Source organism: Nelumbo lutea, chromosome 2 (assembly GCF_056320005.1).
Source record: "Nelumbo lutea isolate HS-2025 chromosome 2, American lotus-T2T, whole genome shotgun sequence".
Classification (NCBI taxonomy): Eukaryota; Viridiplantae; Streptophyta; class Magnoliopsida; order Proteales; family Nelumbonaceae; genus Nelumbo; species Nelumbo lutea.
The window spans coordinates 26856876-26874589 of NC_142685.1; the positions used below are offsets into that span (position 1 = coordinate 26856876).

General features: G+C 36.1%; 1 protein-coding gene across 1 annotated transcript; it reads right to left on the minus strand.

The window, feature by feature from the left end:
* Positions 1 to 9734: 9734 nt before the first annotated feature.
* On the minus strand, positions 9735 to 17419 carry LOC148869396 (phospholipase D alpha 1-like). Its single transcript, XM_088967623.1, has 4 exons — positions 17059 to 17419; positions 16872 to 16972; positions 11751 to 13635; positions 9735 to 10442 (listed from the first exon to the last, which is right to left on the minus strand). The coding sequence occupies exons 2-4, from the start codon at positions 16959 to 16961 to the stop codon at positions 10009 to 10011; spliced, it is 2409 nt and encodes an 802-aa protein (XP_088823749.1). The 5' UTR covers positions 16962 to 16972; positions 17059 to 17419; the 3' UTR covers positions 9735 to 10008.
* Between the last annotated feature and the right edge of the window lie 295 nt (positions 17420 to 17714).

Consider the following 17714-nt stretch of genomic DNA (forward strand, 5'->3'; position numbering starts at 1 on the left):
TTTCATAGTCCCCATATAAATATGAAAAAAGAACATGTGATATATATAAAAGAGAAATAAGGGGGCGTTCTTTTTTCATATTTTGAGAAGGGGAAAGTTGGTCAATAGGATTTTGGTTTCCATTGACTAAGAATCTCATGTTGGTGGCTAAGAAAAATTTATTTTCCTGCGTATCACACCCATCTCCTAGATGGGTAAATAGCTTTCCTAGGGAGAAATTTATTAATACTTGAATGGGACAAAAATGCCTTTTTAATAATGGATTTTTATGGCTTAATGACCATTGCCTTATTTACATGAGAAATAAAAGAACATGGGTAAATACACTTGCCCAAATAAGTGTTTCATAGGAAAAACTTACCTAGGTAATTGCATTTACCTGGGTGAGTAATTTACCGAAAAGCGAACAAGTTCTTAATAATGATGGAAATGGATAAAAAAAGAGAGAACTAATATCTAACTTATGAGTTATGAGTCACTAATCAAATCAAATAGTTCAATATTCAATCAATTGGGTCATTGAATTGTTGACAACTTCATTTTTTAGATAAACAAATCAGTAGTTTAACAAAACCTAAGGCCTCATTTTCTTTTCGTTAAATTATTTATTCGGATAAATGCAGTTACTTTGATAAAATTTTCTTGGGATACACTTACTCGGGTAAATGCATTTACACATGTTCTTTTATTTCTTATGTAAATAAGGCAATGACCATTTTAGCTATAAAAATCCATTATTAAAAATGACATTTTTGTCCCATTCAAGTGTTGACAACTTTCCCCTAGGTGGGAAAGTTATTTACTCATGTAGGAGAGTCAGTGATACCCAGAAAAATAAACTTTCCCTGATCTCCACATAAATCTGAAAAAAAAAACATGGGCCCCTAAATTCTTGCTGAAGTGATGAATTAATTGGTTCATTAACTTTGGTTTTAAATATCTGTACAACCCAATACGCCAAAACATGTATCTCAAGAGTTTGATTTGACCAACACACTTTCTTTTTTATTTTCTTTTAATTTTACGAGGGGCCAATCTTAGCAAGGCCTACCCCTGGTTATATTAAACTTCTAAAATATTTAATATTTGTGTATCAAGGTGGGTACACCCGTAACGAAAGAACCATTTTTCACACTATTTCATGCACTTTTCTTCTACATTATGTCTATACACTTATTACAACGGAATTAAAGTGTAAGAAAGGAAGTAAAAACTTTTAATTTACTAATGAATTGTCCCAAACATCCACCTACATTACAAGAATCACTTATATTGTGATAGATTTTCCCAATTATCAGTTTATCACTATTTCCAGCTGGTCGAATCAGTTGACTTGAATTCCATTTCACCCAAAAATTGCTTTGAGTAAAAAAATGTCAATTTGGTCAGAAATCCATTCACTGACTTGAGTAATCAAACCATCGACCCAAATAATGGTTTTTGCCATTTTATGATTTTAATTAATTTTTAATTTTTAATTTTTTAAAACAGAACAGATTATTCATTCAAACTGAACAGCCAGACCGTTCATCCTGAAACCAATCCCCAACATAGTTCCACGTCTGATCCGGTTTTTTAAATCTTGAAATTTGAATAGAATAATGGTCTTAGAACAGTTTTTCTTTTTTAGTTCACGCGCAGAATTCAATCCACCCTAGGGATGAATTGAAATATAAAACCCTCTTTTTTCTAAAAAAATATGAACAGGTCCAAAGCAAATTTCTGATTTCCACTTTTAGCCCTCGACTGAACCGTCATTCTTCCCTTTTTTTTTTTTTTTTTTTTCTATCACAAGTGAAGCTGTTGCCTTTGTCACACTCTGACGACTGATGGATGTTTGTCAGTTGAGCTTTTCCATATTTCACATGGGAGCAGGGGCAAGTTGGCCAAAATTTGGAGGACCAATCTGGGGCGGGCCCCACCAAGTTCGAGTCCTGGCCTCAAAACCGGAGTACTGGACGCTTCGGTCCACGGACTAAGGCAATTTGATTGGATGCAGTTAGCATTAGCTGGGCCGGGAATGACATTGTCGACAAAAGAACCAAGAATTCCGCATCATGATTCATGGCACGTCACTTCCATGTGAGTGAGAGACCTGTCGGAGCCTAGACAAGACCCAATCAAGGTGGTCCTGGCCCTACGCGCATGCAGTTTATTTCTGTACCTGTGATGATGACCAGCCTCCTGGGTCCGGTGAGCCGGGCTCCGATGCAGCCGCACATGCTCACCACTTCAACTAGGAAAAAAAAAAGGGGGAAATGACTTTCAACAAGCCTCCTAAGTAGAATATCCAACCGCTGAAACCCAGAACTAAAACCAAAATACCACTGCACCCCTCCCTCTATTCGGAAGTCAGCCATCTTTTAATTCCTTGACCATTATGCCCATACAAAACCCACTGATCTGAGCACGGGTTATGAAGAACTCTCCGGCGGTGGACAATTTTGACGGTTAAAGTGGTTATAAGACTTATTTTTACTAAAATATAATATTTATCTGTATTAATCTATACTACCTATTTATAAGTAACTGTTTAGAAACTACCCATTTACAAGTTATAACCGTTTAAAAAATGTACATGAAATGCATGCACACATTTACTAATATTAGATGTGAAGAAAAGCATAACGATTATTGACACTAGAATTGGGATCTGCTTCTCACACAGTGGGCCTTATCCTGTATTGGGAACATCTCATAAATAATAAATAGAAGTATAGGATATGTTTTCAATGTTTGGCCAGGACATACCGTTAGGTCAATGTGAGGCACATTTTGTGAGGAGCAGATCCAGACTCTTAATACTGGACCAAATTGCATTTGCTTCTCACAGTCACAGAGGGAGCCTCAAAGGTCATAGCAACCTCATAACTCATCTGGGTGGTGTATTGAAAACATCTTCTATTCTCAATGTGTGGCTGGATGAGTGTGACCAACAATGATTGTGAACAACATATCCCAACTCCTTTTAAAACGGGATCTACGAAAGCCAAAAACATGAAAACATGCTGAGAACACGACATCCAGCTGCACATAGGAGGTGCATATATAGGAAATCATATTAACCATTTCAAATAATGTAAAGCAATGAAGCACATTGATTTGGCTGTCGTGTATATATGTTGGTAATGCCCAGATCAAAATATTAAAATTGAGTTGCCCGGGAATGATCAATATTAGATCGTCTTATGAACTTCCATTTAATGCATCAATACCAAACATTGAATTCAAAATAAACCTGGCATTGATATTTCCTAATGCCTAACAATTTATGATTTCAACCAATCCCTCATTTGTAGGTCAGTGCTATTTTGTTCATTTGCAGAATTACCATTATTAAGAGTATATTGAATTAAAAGACACGTGTCTGAACAGTATAATATCTAGGAATATATTCAAATTACAGATCTGAGCTTGAATTCGGCTCCACTCAAAAGTTTATATGTTCAAGTTCGATTTAGCTCGAAATGAATAATAAGCTAAAATTTATATAAAAAATAAAAATGTATACATATAAAAATATTTTCTTAAAAGTGCTTTTAAAGGGTATATTTTGAGAATTTAAAAGAAAATGAAGGACAAAATAATCACAAATGCTTATTTAAGTGCTCATTAGAGAAAAAGACTACTAAATGCCCAATTAAAATAAGTGATTATTTAAAAAAAAAGCATTTGAAAAATTTGGGTGCCAAATGCAAATAAGTACTTATTTGAATAAATACTTGTTTTTAAACACTTATTTTTAATTTAAACACTCCCAAACATGACCTTAAGTAAGTCCCTGAGAGGACCTAGTTGATCCATGATATATGTTTTACCTTTCGTTTCCTTTACATCTGTTTCGACAGAGATATCAATTAATTTTAATTCTTTTTTTTTTTTCTATTGACTCTTTTTCAATCAAAATGTAGAAAAGCTGTATTTGTCTTTACCATTCATTGGATATCTTCCATTTTGTGTAGATGCTATTTTAACAGGAATTTAATGAATTGATCCATTGTAATTTCGCATTTTTGCTCTCCATTTAAATGAAATATCTCTGACAGGGGGTTCTTTGGTGGTATCTTAAACTTAGAAGAAGCTTTAGATATTGTCAATGAAGTGAAGTTCAGGATTTATGAACACTCATGTATATAGGTCTTTATACAGATATAACAGAACACAAATCCAACTCAAGGCCAGCCACATAACCAATGTTACAGTGTGAAGTCTAAGATTCTTTGAAAACATGGGAGATGTAGAATAGTTATCCACCATTTCCCTCCTTCCAGGAAGAGTGCAAAGGTCAATTAGCTTGAATTCTTATCTAGATACTAGATTCCAGAGTGTGTATGCTTTGATAATGAAGCATGAATCAGATGGTCTACAGACATCTGCTTGTGCTGATTGTTGCTGTAGGCCCTATTTTAGAATGGCCTATCCAATTACGGGGCCTCAACAAACTGACCCCAACCCACCCACGTGCTGCTTCCCCTTGTCAAGGAATGGGCCCATTGGGACCCAAGTGTGGGATATTATCGTGTTAATTTGTCTAGGGGTGTGAACCAGATATTAACCTCCTTCTGGGTTCACCGACAGACTCAAAAGCAGTTCAAACTTCAACTACTTAATATAGGAATATGGGTTCCATTTGCTTCGGGTGAATGAGGTATCATTTCTCCTCCCCCTCGTGGGATTGTCACTGGGCTATGTCTATAATAGCCATTTGTGGTCACTCCTTAAATTGATTACTTGAACAGCTCATGCCACAATATGAAAAATTCTAGTATAAGGTCAGCGTATGGGGCCGATCTGATCCGTGTTAGACCAAATGGCCAAATCAATGAGACCCTCAGACCCCTACTATGATCCTGCTTGCACCCATATGATAGGGATAGAGTATCTTATGCCACAAGTTTCTATTTGTTGAAGATTTTTTCTTTTTAAATCCACTTATCAGGTTAGTGGTGTCGTGGTGGTCGGGTTTGAGTATTGTGAGCGTCGAGAACTCTAAGACACTCTTTATTTTAGTTTTTCTTGCTTCCTCATGAAGCTATCACATCATTCCCTTCTCCCTTTCTTGTAGTGAATTATTTAATTTATTAATAGCATTAGCAATACATTATTTAATAGTATTTATTGATTAATTACGGTATTTATTTAATTAAGTATCATAATTAATAAAAAATACTGCTACAAAAATAAATCTAATATTGTTAAATAATTGAAAAAATACCATAATTAATAAAAATTATGTTAATTAATGAATTAATAATTAATTATATCAAAATAATATTAATTAATAGTACTTTCATAAATACTATTTATTAATTAAATAAATTGAATAATTAAATAAATACCATAATTAATAACAAAAACATCAATACATAATACCGTGGTTAATTATGGTATTTATTTATTTATTTAATTTAGGTATTTTGGTAAATTCGGGGGGTATTTTTTACTGAAATTTTATAGGGTGGGGATTTATGCATTTTGAATCGATTGATGGGATCATATTGTCCTAAATAGGCTTGGATTAGGCAGATCTGGAGAGGTAGTGATTCGGTTAATTTATTAACTTTGAAACAGAATCTCAGTGTGATAGAGGGGAAAACAAGGAAATTTTTTGTTGAAATTTGGTAGGGTGGTGCGCTTGAGCATTATGGGTTGATTGGTAGGGTCAGATTGGCCTAATTATTTTGAGATTAGGCAGATTTAGTAAGGACTTAATCAGTCAATGCAAAAGCTTTAAAACATAATCTTGGTGTAATGGAGTGGCAAACAAAGGTATTCAGGGCTGAAATTTTGTGGGTTGGGATTTTAGGGTGTTTAGGATCTTATGGAACATCTGATTGATTTTGGAGAGCCAAAATCATAGAAATTTTGATCAACAAGAGCATCTGAAATAGAATATTTGTTCAATGATAGGGCAAATTAGGGAATTTTAAGTTGAAATTTTATGGGTAGATGTTATTGGTGTGTATAGGATTCAATTGTAGAGTCTAATTGATTCAAAGGTGTTAGGATCAAGGAGATTTGGGTTGTGAGTGCTTTAGGCTAACAAGAGGGTTCAAAAGAGAATATTGGTTTGATAAAAGAATAAATAGAGGGGATTTTTTGGTTGAAATTTCAAGGGTAGATATTTTAGGAGGTCCTAGGTCTTATGGTGGTGTTTGGGGATTTTTAGGTACTTTAGAAGGCTTGGAATAATCTGATCGGGTGTTCGGGGTAAATTGGGGTTTCAACGATGAATTGAGTAAAAATCAGGCACTGACAACAAGGTTTTTAGAGGTAGTGGACTCTTGGATCATTTGGTGGGGTTTGATTGGTCGATAAATGGTATAATCAAGGGCATTTAAGAAATGAATACCTTTGCCAATGGGATAACCCAAATTAAAATCTTAGTGTGATGAAGGGTTAAATGGGGGATATCTGTGATGAAATTTTGTGGTAAGGTGTTTATAAGTATATAGGGCTTTTTAAAAGCGCATTAACTCTAATTTGCAATTCGGTTAAAAAATCCCATGCATCACACAGGTTCCAACTAGTTACTTTTAACTCGAAGAGAAAAATCAAAGATAAAACATAGATTGCAACATGATTATACTACACATATGATTGAAAGCCAAGTTAGCCTTTAGCTTCTTCAACCTTTTCTCTTCCTTGGAACCAATCAACATGCGATTAGGTGACATCTCCCTTCTCGTCTGTCTCTTCACTGTTCTCTTTTCCTTGATTTTGTTTCTCTCATTTGAATACATACATACATACATACATACAGATATATATATATAGTCAGATCAGGTTTGATCCAAATCTGATATCGATTCTTTAAGAAGCGGATTCAGATATTGACTGATCTGATCTGTTGTGACTCGATCCATTCCGTTAATTATGAAATATTATTTACATATCATATATGTATATTCTATATATATTATTTATATAATTATATTATATATTTTATATTTAATACATTATTATATTATCATATTATATAAATAATATATATATTATTTATATTATTTATTATGCTACCAAATTTGGAGCCGAGGGTAGCTAAGTAACTTTCGAGGTCAGAAGGATGATGTCCCACTTGTCAATAGTGAAAAGATATTAGAGGCCCCGAGATTGTTCCTAATATATATATTAAAAGAAGGAAGTCTAAAAATTTTTTCATTTTTTTAATTTTTGTAATCTACGTTTTTTGCATTTGACAAATCAAATTCCTACACTTCATACATTTTTTACCTTGTTGGATGGCTTTCCAAGAGCCATGTTTTGTCACAATTCTAGGAGTGTTTATCACATTCCAAACCTCTCCTAGATCGTGTCCAACTGAAATACCACCAAGCCATCTAAAGATTCTAAACCTTTGTTCTTCTTCTACTCTTCAAGTTAGATTTTCCCCATTTTGTTCTCACACAATCAATCCACCTAGATCTCTCATTTTTTCCGTTTTGTTTCTCTTCACGTCATAGATTCTACAGTGGTGGAAGTAACTTTTGTTTGAGAGAAAATAAAAAACAGGGGCAAAAGGACACCAAATCAGTAAATCACTTCACCCTCCTTTCTTCCTTCTCTATTCTAAACCTAGTTTAAGGTCTATTATTATTATTATTATTTTTTTCACTAAAAACAGGGGTGGGAAGACGCTGTTTCTGACAAGAAACAGGGGCAGATGTAGACCAGGCGTGATCAATATGTTTTGCACTTGAATCCGGGTAAAAAGTATATATTTTTTCTACAAGTTTTCGATTGAATGTATGCTCGGAACACTATATATGTGATTAGTAAGAAAACAGTTAAAAAAAACCCAAAAAATGATAAAATCTAATGCTGTTAAAAAAACCTGTTTTGCATCAAACGGGCGAAGAAGATGGAGATAAACGGCTGAAGTCAATCCATTTTCGATAATCAAGCAACGGGTCAGTGTTGACCTGTTTCCCGACCCAGTTTTGTAAATAATAATATTACTGTGTTATAGGCAGTTGGAATATAATTTTCAAGAATAATAATATTACTATTATTGTTATTATTATTATTATTACTACTACTTGATTATTAAATAATAATAATTGATTCTTACTAAAACCTCATCAGTTATTTAAATAGTAAAATATAAAACAATTATATACTCTTATGTGTTTCTATTATTTAACTTTTGCTTAACAAAGCCCGTGTATGACACAAGTCCCTACTTGTATTTAGATGAAATGTCACTAATGTTATAGACCTTTTAGGCTTCTATCTCCGTCTTAAGCTGTGTTTAGTTTGAAAGAAAATAAAAACTAATAGAAAGTTGAAGGAAAAGTTAACAAGAAATTTTGCAAATTCTGTTAAAGACTCTTTCAAGTCTGTCTCTCTGCCTAAGGCTACATTTAGTTTGAAAGAAAATAAGAGAGAAATGGAAATTTGAAGGAAAAATTGGCAATAAATTTTGCAAATTCTGTTAAGGACTCTCTCAAGTTTCTTTCTCTGCCTTAGGATGTATTTAGTTTGAAAGAATATAAGAGAAACAAAAAGTTTAAGGAAAAGTCGACAAGAAATTTTACAAATTCTGTCAAGGACTCTTTCAAGTTTCTCTCTCTGTCTTAGGTTGTATTTAGTTTGAAAGAAAATAAGAAAGAAACAGAAAGTTAAAGAAAAAGTTAAGAAAATTCACAAATTCTGTTAAGGACTCTCAAGTTTCTGTCTCATTTTCTATTGAACCAAACATGGTCCAAATATCCCCTTTGGTCACACACATACTCTGAATATCAATGGAAATTTGCACTGGTACACTTGATTTCTAGTCTTCAGCTGAGCCTTGGCCATACGCTTAGGCCAGGACAAGTCCAGGCCATGAAATGATCAATACCTAAACTGTCCCAATCGAACCCATCAAAGATTAAAAAAAGGAAAAAGAACCGACTGTCCAGTCTAGCTCAAAAGCAATTTAAAATGGTTGATGTGGCTGAACTGAATGATTTATTTTTGAATTTTAGTAGATAAAATTGTAATAATATTTTAGGAATATCATAATCAACCCAACATTCAACGCTGAAATCACAGCCTCCATTATTCACTTAAAAATAGCATTAGTCTTTTAGTTCAGCGACTTCAGCAAACCACCCCTTAGCCTCAGTTAAGACAAATTGACCGGGCTATATACTTCAAAGTATTGATACATATCCAATACATATTACATATTGTTTTCAGGTCACCAAAACGTTAATACTGAGGATATTTTAAGTTTTTAACAATTTCAAACGTTAATACCATCCTAACGTACACATCTGTGAAATATCAAACCGAAAGAATATCAAACTGAAATAAATCCAAGAATTAAAAAAAAAAAAGGTATCAATTGTTAAAATCTGCTCTCACAATACACAATTTTTTGTGGGTGGTAATCGTGAGTAACCATACTTGTGAACCATGCCGGACTAGTAATCATGGGTCCAGCACAGTGGGTTAGTCTTAGACATGTAATGTGATAGTCACGAACTTTTATGGATTTCAGGGCCCGTTTGGTTCACGAGAATAGGGGTCTGGAATTGGAATACGATTCCAACTATTTGGTTGGACAGAATTAAAATCCTACTTTCGTTCCTCGTGGAATAGCATTCCCATTTGAAGGAATGGCCATTCCCTCCCCCTCCTATGGGAATGAAATCCCATTTCAACTGATTCCAATTCCTGTACATTACCCAACAAGCAAACCCTTAGTCCTATTATTACACTTGACAGTTAAAGAAAGCCAATACCACTTATTTAAAACCAGCTAAATCAACTGCTTATGATTTATGAAACTAGCAAGCATCAAGCTGTCAGTAACACAATCACTAAAAACAAGCAAACATCCGTTGACCTGAAACCATCCCCACTAAGGAGTTGCTTCTGTTGACAATACTACAAACTCTTATTCTGCAAATTACAAAAACATATAATTTATTAACTCTACAAGTACAAACTGCTGCTGGTAAAGATGTAATAAGAACAGAAGAGTGTATCACCCTAAGTAGAGAACTGTAGCTTATCTTGTTATGTAGTGAGGATTGGGGGAAGGTAGTCAGATTTGGTGCCAAGGACACGGGCCTTTGTGTCAGGGAAGTGCTCAGTCCCTGGAAGCTCGGTGACCTCTCCGTTTTCGGTGACTGCAATGGGGTACCTGAGCAGATGGCCAGGCAGATCTTGTTCCAGTATGTCACTTGAGTACAGCTCCCAGTACTTGTCAGCCATCCGGTTCACCTTATGGACACATTCCACACTCTCAGGCTGCAGGAAGGAATTGTCAAGCATGCCAATATGCTCATACCACAATGCCATTCGGAAGCCATGGATCTGACCCCTGGCTGGTTGCCTCGTTGCTAGATGATATGGTTGGAAACCTCCCATGGCAATCTCAGAATCTCTGGCACCGTCCATTGACCTCTGGTTGATGTTGGCAGATCCAATGATAATGTATTCATCATCAACTGCAGAAAAGGGGGAGATCAATCAACTCGGAATTCATATTCATGCTGAAGTAATTTGGAACCTCACAGAACTGCCTGAATTGGCAGTTAGAAGAAATTTTTTTGGGGCTGATTTGAAGACTTCAACACATCTAACTGAAATGTAACTCAATCAGATTGGTGAATCATGGGTTGAACATTGGTTTTAGGCCCCATTCGCTTTTCAGAAAGTTACTTGCCCAGGTAAATGCACTTACCCTGGTAAGTGTTTCCAGGGAAATACTTACCCGGGTAAATGCACTTATCCATGTTCTTTTATTTTCCAGGTAAATAAGACAATGACTGTTTTAGCCATAAAAATCCATTATTAAAAGGAGCAATTTTGTCTCCAAGTGTTAATAACTTTACCCATTTAGGATATGGGTATAGCTTACCCGGGTAAGTGATACCCAGGGAAAATAAATTTTCCGTAGATCCCACATAAATCTGAAAAAAGGACATGAATATCTTGGTCAATGGGAACCGATATCCCAATGACCAACTTTCCCCCATCTCGAAATCCAAAAAGCAAATAGGCCCTTAAAGCTAAGTTTTGAAAACAAATTTCAGGATAAGGCACCTAGGTTTCTAACTACAATTTAAAGCAACAATTAGGCAACCACTCGTCTGAAGTTGTAGTTTTGAAGAGGCCCAGAACCCACTTGCATCCTTTCAAGTTACCAAATTACTAACATAGTATCATGCAAACAATTGATTCACCATGTTTATACAAATGGGACATGATCAGTGTGTCTATGCATGCTTTTAATAGCAAAGGTTGCTGGCCATCAGATCAGAACCCAAACTACATATAAAAGTCTATGAACTGTCAAGATGTCCTTCTGAGCCATGGAAACCGAAGGGCAGCCCGGTGCACAAGGCTACCACCAATGAGGGGTCCGGGGAGGGGTAAATGTAGGCAGCCTTACCCCTGCAGACACAAAGAGGCTGTTTCCAAGATTTGAACCCTGGTCACCCAGGTTGCAATGGAGCAACCCAACCATTGCACCAAGGCCCACCCTCCGAGTAATGGAAACTCTTGCCAGGTAAACAAACATTTCCATTTAAATTTAACTAGCTTTTCATGTCCATCCCTTCCATTCCCAATAATTAAGGATATTGATGGGTACCCATTTAACCAACAACACAAACTCATGTTATAATGGATTTGGGTCCAGAGTAGTTAGTTGATCCAGTGATATTTATGGTTTGTCTGGCCAGACCAACATATTAACTCTTCTGCTTAATATGCATTGTACTTCTCCATTATGAAAGCAAAGAAACACTTACCAATCATCATCTTGGTATGGACGTATATCATGAAACGCCGGGCCTGCTGAGCTCTGCTATAATCTGTATCAGCTTCTGGCTCCTCAGAAGGTTGATACTCTCCACTCTTTTTCACTTCCCGATTCCCAAGGCAGAAAAATGTCAAATAATCTCTGGGGTCTGCTTCAATCCCCTTAGCATGTAGGGCTTGAATGACATCAGCATACATCATCTCCATTGTCCTCCTCTGCCAATCCAATATTGCCTGAACTGAAGCACTCTCTGGGATCCCCTCTGGCCACATTGGGACCACAATATAAACAGTAAACCTTTCCCCTGCTTCAATTTTGCTAACAATCTTCAGTGAGAGTTCCTTTGGGACAAGATGCAAGGCACCAATATCCTCAACCTTGATGTCCACCGGTTTCCAGCAGAAAGAGCTTCCAAGGAAATACTGGTTTTCAATGTAAATGAAATTCTTTGCCCGTCGAATTGCATTTATATAAGCATCCTGAATGCTGCGGTCAATGATGTTGTCCTTCCCACTGACAAGCCCTGCTCTGGCAGCTTCCTCAGGATTGTCAGGAAAGCCAAATGCTGCACCGCCATCAATTGATCTAAATAACTGGACATTCCATATTTCACGGTCGTCTGGGAACATTACTGGGGACGGGGGAATAAAAATGTCATCAAGTTCTCTTAGCTGAACAAGCAAATCCTTTCCTCCTTGTTTCCTCCACCTTTGCTCAAAATTGTACAATACATCCCAAGCAACAGGCCCTTCTAGCCTGCAATGTATATCATGCCATGGCTCCCTTGGGCCACCCTTACTGATTGAAGCACCGGTAAAATTGGGTTGATGGAAATCATCATGGTGGGCTGTGTCCAAAGTCCTAAAAAGGGAATGGAATGCTGTATCATACCTCCCATCACAGAGATCAATACCTCCAACAAAACTCACAATCCTCCTCTGCTCTGATGCACCAGTGGGCATCTCACCATCCACCACAACAATCTTCTGATGATGGGTGAACATGGTAGAGATCTGTAAGTCCTGAACAATGCTCCCTCCATCATCAGGATTACGAGGGCACAAGACACAGTGGACATCAGTATTGTGGAAGTAATTGGCAGTTTCTTCATCATGAGTAGCCATCAAGCCATCCTTCTTCAGTAAACCCACAGAGGTTCTGTCATCCCAAACAAGCATTAGAACTCTGACACCTTCACTGGCTTTCCTCTTGAGCAGCTCTCCAAGGGTAATGTCTCCCCCAGGCTTGGGTCTCCTTGTGTCCCTTATCAAACTGATCTCAGTATACACTGACCACCCAGTTATGTAAATCAAGTGCTTCGCATTAGTGATAGCATCAAAGATATCCTCCCAGCATCTCTGTGGCTCATAAAACTTGTCTCCAGAAAGAGGGATTTTTGGGACAAATCCGTCTGGGACATGGGCATCTTGGTAGAGTGTAACTTTGCATCCTTGTCTCTGTGTGAAGAACGTGTAAGGGACCCCAGGGAATCTGGAACTCTTGATTCCCATAGACCAATTACGGTCACGAGTAACATCAAAAAATTGTAGCCTCACATGAATCTTAGAATGCCCATGTATAGGATTGCGGTCTTCATCTAAGATTTCAACCCATCTATCTACTTCCTCCCCATTTAGGATTTCTTCAACAGGTATATAAGCTCTTCCAATCAGGGTTGCACCAATAGGATTATCATCTTTTACAGTGAAGATTACATTAGAAGCCATATGTGCACAGTAAATATGAAAGGACTCATTCCACTGAGGATTGGCATTTTCTTTCAGCATTCTGGTCCGGCCAACTCTAGCTTTTTCTAGATCAACTGTTGCATATAGTTGGGGAGTCCCTTTGCCAATGCCAATGTTTTCAACAATCTGGACGAAAAATTCATGAATGAGAAATAAAGGATGCTAACAATTTAATAAAAAGAAATTGAGGTTGTTATTTAACAAAATGAAACCTTAGGGCGGCACAAGCATATTCTCTTGACCTGGGAAAACAATCTTCTTGTTGTTATCTTTTGTGTACCAACAGTCTCCAAATTTTCCAATAAGAAAAACAAAAGGCAAGAAGGGTAAAAAAGAAACAAGAAGAAAACAAAGAGTTAAATGATCTCTCTCTCTCTCTCTCTCTCTCTCTCTCTCCCACACATACACACACACAAATGCACACATACGGGGGAGAAAACAAAGAAAATGATTGATTTTGGTAAACCTTTCAAAAGAAAGTCAAGGGAACAAAATCTAGCCTTGTATAAATAATTAAATGGGAAAGTTACTATAACTTTCCATATACTTTTTGAAATAGACTGAAATTTTCCTTATTTTTCATAAATATGTTTTTTTTGATAAATATGTTTATTTTTCAAAAGATGCTTCTATGTTTAAACATCTCATATCACATAATCTGTCAAAATACAACTGAAAATGTATAATCAAAAGAAAACCCTGCTCACTTGATGACAAAAGATGCTTCTATGCTATTTAAGTTTCAAAATTGCCTTTGCATACCAAATATCAATACACCTTATTACACTGTAGCCAATTCACCAAAAGAAATCTTAATTATTCAACATGGATCAGACTGGATGGTAGAGCTGTTAGAACTGGAAACTAGCAGAGAAATAGTTTTTTGTTTGCTTAGTTCTTGGAAATGTTGACTCAGTCAAGCTAAACTCATCTACATGTGCTAATATATGTTATACCCTCTAATGCCTATTGTTGTAAGCTTATTTTGGTGTAAAATAGCTTTAAAAGATAGTCTAGAACCATATTCATTTTTAAAATTTTTATTTTTCAAACCTTTTATTTGAAATTTCGAATGAGTCAAGCAGTTGAACCCATATGGTCAAACAGTCTGATCCATGGCACAGTCACCAAAATGGTTGTCTATCCAGTCTGAGTCTGCCAATATTGAATTCACCAATGTGACCAAATGTGAAACAATAAAATCTATATTTGCATTTGGTCCCAATGGCATTTTAAATTTGCAATAGCAAGGAATTATCGTATATATGAAAAATTTTTAGAAGCATGTGAGATGGAATCCAGTAAATTCATGTAATAGATACGTAATGAAGTTTGTGTTAAGCGAACATATGTCATGAGGGATGTTTAAGTCTATTTCTAAAAAGCAGGGGAAGCTCCAGCTCATTGCAGAAAGAATAGGGGAAGCTTGAGGGCTCATTTGGGAGGGCTTAGCTTTGTATGTAGCTGCTTTGGAGAAGCTACTAGAAGAAGCTTGTACAGAGAGCTGCATAAATGGCTGTGATATGACTGAATTTGTCTCTCCAGATTTTATTTACCTTACATTGCAAACTTTCCAGGTGGACCCCACCTCAAAAATCTAAGAGTCACATTATGAAAGCCATCCCAAACAGGCACTGAATACTTTCGCCTAATTAAATTATAGTGCCCTTCCTCACTTTAAACTCATTAAGTAGGTCACAATAGAGATTTCAAGAACTCAAGTAAAGAAGAATGAACTTTCAAAACCTTAAAAACATTCCAGAACATCAACCATCTACTTTTTTATCCTTCTTAATATGATGTTTAGGCATAAAATTACAAGGTGGTCATTCAAAGTTTATATAAACTGATGTATCCAGAACAGTGAAGCATGAAACCTTCAAAGCAACCAGGAAAATAACTAGGGAATTTATAAAGAGAGACCAACTAGATAAGTTATTATGCTCTTTACAAGTATCCTCCATTCTGAATTGTCATAAAAGTTTTCCACAAGATCCATCATTGTAATTGTGAGAATTTAGTGAACTCAATTATATGCAAATGTTGTATGCTTTTGCAGATTTACAAGAGTATAAACAATGATGACCGGGAATTTAATTAACTCAGAAAACGGCCAAAATAACTGCGATTGGTTTGCTATGTCTGCGTGTGCGTGCCTTGTAAGACCTCCATAGCAAGCCTCCCTAAAATGTCTTTCAATTATCTATTGCAACTTCACTGACACATTAGCAATCTTGTTCAGACTCGAACAGGATGTAAAACCATTTTAGTCACTGGGTCCCCCATTTAAATGGTTCGATACTCCAATTCAACTGCTCAATTTACTCAAGTAAATACGTGAAAAAATTTAAAAAATGCTTCCAGATTATCTTTCAAAACTATTTTACATCAAAATTATGGTTAAAACAGTAAATGTTACCTATTATAATACCTATTAACACATGTATTTGGGGTGAGCTTGACCAGGTCAAAATTTAAGAACTGGGCATCCCAAAAATTGTTTTGGCTGTCAGTTTCCATCTCGACCAGGTCAATATTTTAAGAACTGGGCATCCCAAAAGTTGTTTTGGCTGCCAGCTTCCATCGGGTCCAAGTCTGGAAACGCAGGTGCACAGACCCCGGTCCCAACAAGGACATGATAGGAAAAAAAGGAATGTGATTTATAATATTTTCTCATATTTTTATCATTTTGAATAAAAGAATCCTTTCAATTACTGGTAGAACCAGATCCTTTTTCTAGAGGGCATGATCAGAACAATTGCATTTCCGTGAAAGTAAAAAGTAAGAAGAATCAGAGCTTCCACACCACAAAAGTAGCATTTTGTGGTTATCCCTTGACTTGTTTCCCCATCTTTCAAATTGAATTAAAACTTAAAGCAACTCAAAACAGAAGATTGTATAATTAAAACTTAATGCACCAAAATGCAGTCACATGGTATAATTAAAAAAAAAAAAAGCACAGCTTCTGAAAAACTAAGATTTACCACAACACAACGGAAATAAAAAAAAAAAATTGATTTAGATATTTGAACAGAAGAACTATATAAAAGAATTATCTAGCAGATAATCCTAACAGACTGAATTATAGCTCCCCTTTATATAATCTCATCACAAAATCCAGTGACATTAATGCATAACTAGAAAAAGAATCATATGTTTCCGCTGCAGATCGTACAAAAACACTTAGAAGTTTAACAGAATTCAAAGAGATTAGAGAGAAAACAAAGAATAATCAGAGAGCATGCGAAGTCCTTTAAAAACAGAGAAAAATATGAAGCACGAAAATACATTTAAGAAAAACTCAAAAACCACTCGATCTCATCCCGACTTTTAGACCTGCAAGTTGAAGTTGAAGCAAATACCTGATGAAAAAAACCACCATGTCGGGAAGATAGCTTATCCACCTCGTAGATCGTGACGTGAAGCGACCCATGAAGCAAAATCTGAGCCATTTTCCTGATCTCTGCAAGATACAAAAACGTCAACTAACTGGAATCACTTCAACAGTCCAAACAGATTAACTAAAGAAAAGATCGGAGTAAGCCTCACCCCCAAAGTGAACTGAATTTACAGAAAGAATTCCTGACCGAGCACCTTTATAGAGAATCTAACTTCACCAAGCAACCTGACTTCCCAAAGCGATCTTGAGGATATAGTCACGGAATATTCCTTTTCATGGCAGAAAAGTTTCGGATAGGTAGCAAGAGATAAAAACTCGAAGAAACCAACAGAGAGAGAGGTAGAGGAAGGAAGAAAGGATCTGATCCAATCCTCTGCTGTACGAAATTGAAAGATATCTCGAGATAGAGATGGAGAGAGAACGATAGAGTTCAACCGAGGAAGTGGGGAGTAGGGAGAGTATATGTAAAGTCGAATGGAAGCGGAAATGAAGATAAAAAAAAAAAAAAAAAAAATCCCGCGAAGATTAAAAAAGGGAAAAAATTTGTTACGCGGAAAAAGCAAAAGGAAGGCGAGTTTTACCGCTATGGGTATTTTCGTCAATTTAAGTGAGAAAAGGACAATATACCAGGGACGCTTTGGGCAATAAAAGAGCTTGGTATAGTGGTATTCTGTCCTTTTTGGGGATTTTCTCATTAGTTGGTACGAAGACTTTGAAGTTTGAAAAATAAAAAACAGAAAGGAAATTAATACAGACCACGAGATAGGAAGGAAGAATTTGGGTCGGGTCACTAGCACCGAATTAT